The following is a 9070-nucleotide window of genomic DNA, read 5'->3' on the forward strand; positions in this document are numbered from 1 at the left end:
CCTACTCAAATTAAGGGTGAATACACTTAATTTAAGAAATTTGTACTTATTTCTAGATCGTTTTTGCAGTAATTTTTTTTCAAATTGTTACTCCAGTAAAATGTAACTGAGTAAATGTAACTAATTACTACGGTACTAACCTCTGCTGTTTGGACCCAGTAAGTATTCACACCCCTGCTAATATTTGAAGTTTCCCATTTGTTCATAATCTAAACAAACCTGAGTCTGATATTTCTATCTGCACATTTTTTTCTTATGCTGTATATTATCTTTACAGACTGAATTTATTATATATATTTCTATATTATTAATTTTTATGTGCGTCTGCATGCTTCCATTTGCTTTTTGCTTTACTGTTTTGATTGATTTTAAGTTTCCTGCAGGATGAATTGTTCCAGTTGGGTTGTGATGCTGTTAATCAGCTAAAAGGAAAAAAAATTAATCTGACTGTACGATGTGGGATGATTTATCACAGCTTCTAGATCTTTGTGAATTAAATAGATGTGACTCAGGATTTCTCATTAACTCAAATAGACCTAGAATATTCTAGATTTTTTGTCTTTCAGTTGATCCTCTTTTCAGACTAATAGCTGGACGCAGATGAGTTTAAAAAAAATGTAATTACACTGCTAAAACGATCTAGAAATGAGTAAAAATGTCTTAAATCAAGTGTATTCACCCTTAATTTGAGCAGGTAAATGATGATTTGCCAATGGAATTAGTATTTTTACTCTTAAAATAAAATAATTAGATAATATGCACTTGAAATGAGACAAAGCAATTGCTTTTTCTTATTTTAAATGTAAATTGTCTTGTTCCATTTGCAAAGTATCTCCCTTTCCCCCTCAATTCAAGAACAAATGTACTTATTTTAAGAAAAAATGACTTAGATTTATATTTTTTGCAGGGTAGAGCAAAATTTTCTTCAGTCATAACATCGATGTAAAGGGAAAGCAAAGCGAAGAAGGCGAGCTCTGATATGTAACCAGAAAATGAGGGCTTAAATGAGCTTAATTTAAAAGACAAATTATTAAACTTGATTTCAGATAATTTCAGGATTGTGGAACTTCATTTTCCCCCATTTCTTTTCACAAAGTTTTTTCTTTTGATATTTTATGTGATGAACAAAGCATCTGCCAATGCTGAACAAGAATTTTATTTCTTCTGATTTTCCCAAATGTCGTTGCTAACGTTCAGGCAGGGCAGAATCATTTCCATTAGTCCATGCATTGCCCTTCTCCATCAGAATATGAAAAGAATGTAAATTATAAAACTTATGCGCCCCTAAAATATTTTGAAAAAAAAATGGAAAACAAAATCTAATCCAGACAATTTAATTCAAAAAAATTTTTTATTGAATTTTTTTTTTTCAAAGTTCTATTTTTGAATCACGTTTTACACATTTAACAGCAATCCCCGTGTTAAATTTACTACCAATTTTAGTTTATAGATAAATGAATTAAAAAAAAAAATAATCAGCATCAATGAAAAAAAAGAGCATATAGAAGGGGTGATGAAAAATGAACAAAGTCATATTCTGATTGTGACCTCATGACCTTTAGATTTCTGTACATTAAGTTTCATAGCTACTGTAGGAACCCGGTTTTAAATTCATTATTTGAAATGTGATCTTTGACTTCAATAATATTGGAAAACATGTCAGAACACTAGAAAGGAATGGTCCCTCACCCTGGATTCTCTAAATCCAGAAAATTACAGCTCTGAGGATTTTTTCCAAAGCGTATGGATTAAGAGAAGATTTCAGAAATGGAGCATCAACAGTGATCAGATTAATGAATAAATCTGAGGAATCAGAGAAGAACAGACCACACAGGAACGAGCTCTTATCAAAGATCTCCTTCATTCTTTAATAGACACTGTGCCACAAAAATGTCACGTCCGCAGCCACATATCAGGTGCTCAGATATCCGCTTCCTTTCATTCTCTGCTCTACATGTTCTGCAAACATTTATGTATAAATATATACAGTTTATAGGAGCTCTGGAGGAGCGGCGCTCAGCGCGCAAACTAAACCGGCAGCGTGCGCGCAGACAGGCGGGAATGTTGTTGTGGAGCAGCGTGGATTCTTCTCCTGCCGTGAAGGCACGTGGGCTGTGGGGGCGGAGCCTGCTGAAGGAGCGCGGTGCGGCGTGCACGCTGCCGGTCTGAGCGTGAGCTCCGTCTGAAGAGTCGTGCTGCTCTGCACTACTGGGGGTGAAGAGCAGCACAAACCGGAGACACTTTTTTTTAAAAACGCTTTCCGTGCGATGGGAGACGGCGGTGTGATTAGGGGGGGGAGGTTATCGCCTTACTGCTGACTGAGACACAGGGACGCCGTTGGGTCCTCCTGACTGTCTTTCTGAGGAGGACGTGGTGGAAGGGACATGAAGACAGGTGGCGGACTTGGGGGGCGGGTCAGTGAAGGGGTGGGGAGGGTCGGATCGCGGCACCTCATGGTTCTCAGCAGCAGCCTCCAGATGAAGTGTTGACCGGCTTGCTCTGGATGTTGACTTTGGACTTCTCTGAGGCACCGGCTGTGGCCCCGGGGCCCATCCTCTTCTTGATCTCAGCTGCCATAGTCATGAAGGCCTGCTCCACGTTGGTGGCACTCTTGGCGCTGCTCTCCAGGAACGGGATCCCAAGGTTGTCTGCAAACTCCTGGAGAAGAGAAAAATGATCAAGGTTTTAGTTACATTTTCATTGATGAGGAAAATTCAGATGAATCAGCAACACTGTGGCCGAGCTGTTAGGGCATATGGCTTGGAATCCTGAGGTTGTGAGTTCAAAACCCAATCCCACAGACTGCCACTCTGGGTCTCTGAGCAAGAACCTTAACCCCCTGATAGTTCCCCAGACGCCCAACGATGCACTGCTTCCCTAGCCTGGGTGCCATTTCGAACTTAGTCCCGCCCACAATGTTTGAGGTCGGGAAGTTCGGTCTGGCATTGCTCAACAGTAGCGCGAGTATGCTCACCCACCCTCTGGCGATCCAATCAAATTGTCAGGGCGGGCTTTATACGATGATGGACAGATGATCAACAGTAACGTTATCAACCACGTGACCAAAGCGCGCTTGGGTGACAACAACAATGGCTGCTGCTGGAGAGTTGAGGTGTGTAGATTCTGCTATTAGGTCTGTTCTAGAAGATATCGACAGCAAATTAATTTTAAAAGAGGAACAGAGAAACGCGATCAAGGCATTTGTTGAAAAGAAAGATGTTTTTGGCGTCCTTCCTATGGGATTCGGCAAAAATTTAATTTATCAGCTGGCTCCCTTGGTCGCTTAACATACGTCACGCACTCCGTTGCTCTTATTGGTTGTAGGTCTATCCAATTGAGGGCAGAGGCATTTTTTTCCCTGGTTTGTTCGAAACACGCCCCATAATCACAGCTCTATGGAGCAGTATCAGACTCATATTCTGACTAGAATTGAGTCGGACTACGTCAGGCTACTGCTTCCCAAAGGGATGGGTTAAATGAAGAGGTAAATTTCTCCAATGAGAGACCAGTTAAGTTCAATTATTATCATTATTATTAAAATCCAAGCTACCCTTGGGCAGAAAGACCCCAGCTATACTGGGGCAGCTGTTGAAAGGCGTGCTCCTCAGACCTTTTGCAGACTGACTGGAACTCTGAGACCCACATACCTTGGCTGTAGTGTAGTCAACCACCTTCTTTGTGGTCAGGTCGCATTTGTTCCCTACGAGAAGCTTGTTGACGTTCTCACTGGCGTAGCGGTCGATCTCCTGGAGCCACTGTTTAACATTATTGAAGGACTCCTGAGGGTGAAAGCAAACGCAACTTTAAAATGATGCAGCTGAGCCTAACCCTAACACTTTTTTTTTTTTTTACCAAGTTGGCCTAAACATATGATGTACTGCAGAGGGTCAGATTAAACCAAGATCAGTGGACGTTCTTTGGATCTTTGGTTTAAATATAAAACTGTCCAGGTGCAGTTTTATACTGTTAAAACACTTTACAGAACATTAATTTATTGTTCATCTTTTAACTTTTCACTATTACGTTATTCTTATACATTTTTCTAAGGTCCACATTTGTGTGAGCATTTTTCCTGTAGTCTTTTTGCTGCTGTAAACACCAGAATTTCCCCATTGTGGGACAATTAAGTGATTTTCTATTCTATTCTAAATCCAGTAAAATCACCTGTAAACCAAATCTTCTGCTACTTTTAATGTAAATCAACAGTCACATGTCTGAAATAACTAAAAAGAAGCCATTATTTATTTATTTCAGCGTAAAACCTTTTTAAGGATATGAAATCTGGATAGAACGAACGGATTTGAGTAACTTTAAAAAGGGGAGATCATGAACAGAACCTCAGAGGCAAACCCCTCCGAGAACCTTAAAAGCAAAAACGTCTCATCTCAGACGGATGCTTATGGCTGATCCGAGCAGGTCAACACTGATCTATACCCCCTCCATTAACCGGATGTTTACTGGTTATCAGTCCAGTTGGACCATGGATGAATGTGTCCTGACAGAGGTCACTGACCTGATCTGTCACATCGTAGACCACTATGATGCCATGAGCTCCTCTGTAGTAACTGGATGTGATGGTTCTGAATCTCTCCTGCCCAGCTGTGTCCCACTGCAGAGGGTCAGATTAAGGTCAGATTAAACCAAACAAGTGCTATAAATTATCTGTGGGAGGGGTGGGGCTTTCTTACAATCTGAAGCTTGATGGTTTTCCCGTCCAGCTCGATGGTCCTGATCTTAAAGTCCACCCCGATGGTGCTGATGTAGCTCTCTGTGTACGTGTCATCCTGTGTGTGACGGGAGAGTGAGACACCCGCTGCTCATCAGCAAAAAGATCGCAGACACACAGATACTTACCGCGAACCGAAGCAGGAGGCAGGACTTTCCGACGCCGGAGTCACCGATCAGCAGCAGCTTGAATAAGTAATCACTGTGAGGAGAAAAACACATCGGTTCAGCCTGACACTCAGAGTAAAGTGAGGAAACAAGGAGGCGTCTGTGGATGTCCTTTAAATTTGATCTTTAGGCTTTAAGAATATGGGGACCAGATGTCCAAGTTTTCAGAAACTGTCTGCGATATTACAGACTTCTGTGATTGAGAGAATTATTCTGCGTGGACTTATTATGGTAGCTGAAGTAAAATGTTGTGCAACAGCAGCGGCTGTAAGGAAACATTTACCAGGTTGACTTAAACATATGATGTACGGTATTTAGGAAAACTTTGAGGCAGCAAAGCAGCGTGGCATTGTCTAAATTCACACCAGTCATGTGATACAAAACTCTGCTACTGTTAGCCTTCCTGTGTTTACTCCGTAGGTTTCAGTCCAGTCAGACCCAAATGCATCATCTAACCAGCATGCATTGCACTGCTATAAAATGGCCACCTCCAGGGGTGAAAAATATAACAAAGGATTTGTAATTATCAAATGAGGAGTTTTTAAGTATCGCAAACAATGGTTTTTGAAGGTAATAGAAAACTACAACATATTTAATGCATTATAAGGTTACATTTAAATGGGGTCAAATTTTAAATTCAACCTTTTATCGATGTTAGAACTAAGAGCCTCATGTTTCCAGGATTTTTTTTTTCCCATTGGAGACAAGTACTTATTTTAGCTAAAGTCCTTTTTTCAAGTATTAAAGAAACATAGCTAAACTCTTCTCTATTCAAATACACAAAGCTGAAGAAACCATGGGTTTGATACTAACAGTTGGGTGTCTATTTACCAGTAAGGAGTGGGCAATGTTGATATCAGAGCGACAATCTGCCACATGATCCCTGGACCATCATGTTCCATTTTTACGCTAGCTTTGTTTTGAGAATTTAACAGTTTGCGATTTAATGATCCCCACAGTGAAATACATCATTAATATTTAGTTAACATAATCCTTTAAGAATAAAATCCCACTAAAAACTGTTTTCAGTCACTGTGCTATCAACCTTGAAACACTGTGTCTCAGACATTTAGCGGCAGACGAAAGTGCTAACCGTGCCACAGACATTCTGTCCAGCAAACAGCACTGAGCGCTAACTGCAGCTGTACGCTAGCTTTTATAATCCTGCCACTGCCTGGTAATTCATATGCAGAAGAAGTTAGCTTTAGATGGGGATTAAAAAAAACACAGAATGGAGCTTGTTTGTCCTGCTGAGGTTCTGTTAAATGTCTTTATAAAAAAGCAAAATATTGTTATAAAGGCTTTTTCTATTTTCCAGCATTTACAAAATTAATAAACTGTGGGGAAAAAAAACGCAAGACTTTCTTAACAAAAGCCTCAAGCAATCTCTACTCTGTTCTCTATATACTTCTGAAAGCTAAATGCAACAGCTTCTAGATAAATCTTCCTTTACTAAGAACAATGGTGAGGATGCTCAGGGTTCTGGGAGTAAAAACAGATGATTTGTCCTTGTCTCACAGTAATACGGGTAATATCGTCTGAGGTGAAATAATGAAAAACAACACCTGTCCAGCTAATAAGTTTTATATTCATGTTTATATTGATGGATTTTAATATAATAATGAAACAAAATGTTCCCCCAATAAATGTTTAGAGCTATTTACACTAGGTGGAGTTATTTCGGAGTTCATTCCAACACTCCAGGCAGAAGGTTCTGGTAATATTCTTTAATACAATGTTGATTTAAACTTTGCTTGGGGAGGAAAATCATGATGAATATAATGTGAATCCGAATGGATTCTCTCTGCGGGGGATTGCATCAGGTTACCAGTTCAAAATGTCTCAATAATTTTAAGCAGGTAAAAGAACAACTGAATCTCTGTTCAAATAGCTTCTTAAAACCCAGTGGCGACAGCTCTGAGAAAGATCTGTTGATAAATGGGTGGGACCTTTGTAGCTCCAACTCAGCTGTTATTCCAACAAAGGCCAACACACACACACACACACATATACATATACATATATCTATATCTATATCTATATCTCTATATATATATATATATATATATATATATAGACACATAGTCAGCGATATCACTCACCACAATAAACTCAATAATTGTATTTGGCTAAAAACAAAACAGAAAGTGTATCAGCCCACTTACCAATTAAAATCAGGCAGTTGATTCAATACATTTTTAATCCAATATCACTTATATTAAGTACTAAAAAACAAAGAAAGAACCCACACATTTGAAAAACTGCCAGGTAATTGAATTCTTAAAATAACTAAACACACCCCTAAGACGGCAACTAGATCTACAATTACTGACCCGTCAGATATTAACTCGTCACAGTAACTAACCCATCAGTAACTAACCGATCCTCTAAACGCTGACCAGCACACAACACATCTAACCTATTGCCAAACAGTAACTAACCCGTCAAACAATAATTTGCTAATCAGAGTAAACAGAGTTAGCCAGTTAGCAGCTAACAGTTAGCTAGCAGACCGATACTGCCTGGAATTCGGCTCGGTCATATCTGGACTTAGACTTGGTGTCAGGACCCATGTAGGAGCTCGACATCGCGGCTGGTAGCAGAGGTCCCGACGGGCGGACAGGTTAAAGCCTGAGCACCGAGGAGAAAAATCGTTAACGCGACGCTCCGCCCGGTTAGCTCAGCGTTAGCCTCCCCGGTGAGCTGACAGCTCAGCCCGGACCTGGACGTGTCACTCCGCAACAGAACCAGACTTACTATTCCGGATTCATTGTTGTCTGCTGGTTGTGAAGTGTGTTGGCTGTGGAAGCAGCTGGAGGTCGTCTCGGAGGGATTTAATTGGTCCTGTCGTCAATTTTAAGACGATTTTCTCCGTAAAGTAGCTGTCAGAAGACTGTAACCGAATCAAATATGGCCGTTTGATTACGACCAACCCGGAAATACCAGACTAAAGGAATTATGGGTACTGTAGTTTTTTGGGCCATGGGCGTGTGCTCCGGCTAAATAGTCCGTTCAAGGCGTGTTTAACTAAACTACAACACCAATTGATTCAATGTTTAGGATTGTGTGAGTTTACGTTTCACAATATCTATGTAGGAGACAATTATTTTTGTTAATAATTAAATTTTTTTTTTCATTTAATCATTTAATCTAGCTAAGATTATTTTACTTTATTGTTTGATATCAGTTATGCGATTATTTTTGTTTTAGTTATTTAGTCATGTTCCTTTGTTTGTGGTTAGTTATGATTAATTTAGGTGAATTATTTTTATAAACAGGCCATCAATGGCAGGACTTGCATGCATCTGGGTGGGCGTAGGTTTTTTTTTTTTAACCAGTGCAAGAGAAACATGGAGGAATGTTTATCTTTTTCTGTTTGCTTGCCTTAGGAGAAAATAAACTAAGAAAACTAAAGGAGTTTACTTGGAACATTTTTTCTTTTGCATGCACAAAATTAGTTCATGGAGCATCTGTGGCCTTTGTGGATTTCCACTTTTTGTGTGTCATCTAAGCTGGGCCACAACAATCTATTTCCATCAGTTTGTATCTATAGATTTAGCTGAATTAACATCAATCTATGATTAACAATAAACTGTTGTACTCCAAGAACAAAAGCTGTTTTGGGGCAGATTATAGCCAGATATTGCTAAATTTGGATCATAAAAATGTATAAACATAATAACTAATATCATGAGGATTGTAAAGTGATAATCAGATTACTTCAACAGTTTACAGAAAACAGTCCTCTACTTATATGTCCTATATTGATCTACATTAACAGATCAGTGTCAAAGTTTTAAAAAAGTGTGCATTTTATGAGTTCCAACCAGAAAAATCAATAACTTGTGCTGTGATAACAGAACAGATATCAGCAGTGCAGACTTCCTCCCATCTGCTCCAGTGGTGTCAAAAGTTCACACATTTGTTAGTTAAGTAGAAGTATAGATACTGCAGTTTAAAAACACTCTGGTAAAAGTTGAAGTATCAAATTGACCTCTTTACTCAAGTAAAAAAAAAAAAGTAAGTGCTCCAAAAACTACTAAAAGTATAAAGTAACCTTTAAATAAAAACAGCCAGATGCCACTATATGAATTGAAAGCTTAATTTTTCGACTGTTTTGAAAATCTCTTTGAGATACAGTAGGGCCAAGGATAAGGGAGGTCTTGTTGGTTTCCAT

The 9070-nt window shown here is 39.2% G+C and overlaps 1 protein-coding gene across 1 annotated transcript; it reads right to left on the reverse strand.

Annotated features, from left to right (window-relative positions):
• Positions 1–1374: 1374 nt before the first annotated feature.
• LOC107096932 (ras-related protein ORAB-1) lies at positions 1375–7823 on the reverse strand. Its single transcript, XM_015393840.1, has 6 exons — positions 7651–7823; positions 4855–4927; positions 4689–4784; positions 4514–4609; positions 3648–3779; positions 1375–2658 (listed from the first exon to the last, which is right to left on the reverse strand). Exons 1-6 carry the CDS (start codon positions 7662–7664, stop codon positions 2461–2463), a joined length of 609 nt encoding a protein of 202 aa, XP_015249326.1. The 5' UTR covers positions 7665–7823; the 3' UTR covers positions 1375–2460.
• Positions 7824–9070: the final 1247 nt, after the last annotated feature.

Source organism: Cyprinodon variegatus, unplaced genomic scaffold (genome assembly GCF_000732505.1).
Source record: "Cyprinodon variegatus isolate N-32 unplaced genomic scaffold, C_variegatus-1.0 Scaffold659, whole genome shotgun sequence".
NCBI lineage: Eukaryota > Metazoa > Chordata > Actinopteri > Cyprinodontiformes > Cyprinodontidae > Cyprinodon > Cyprinodon variegatus.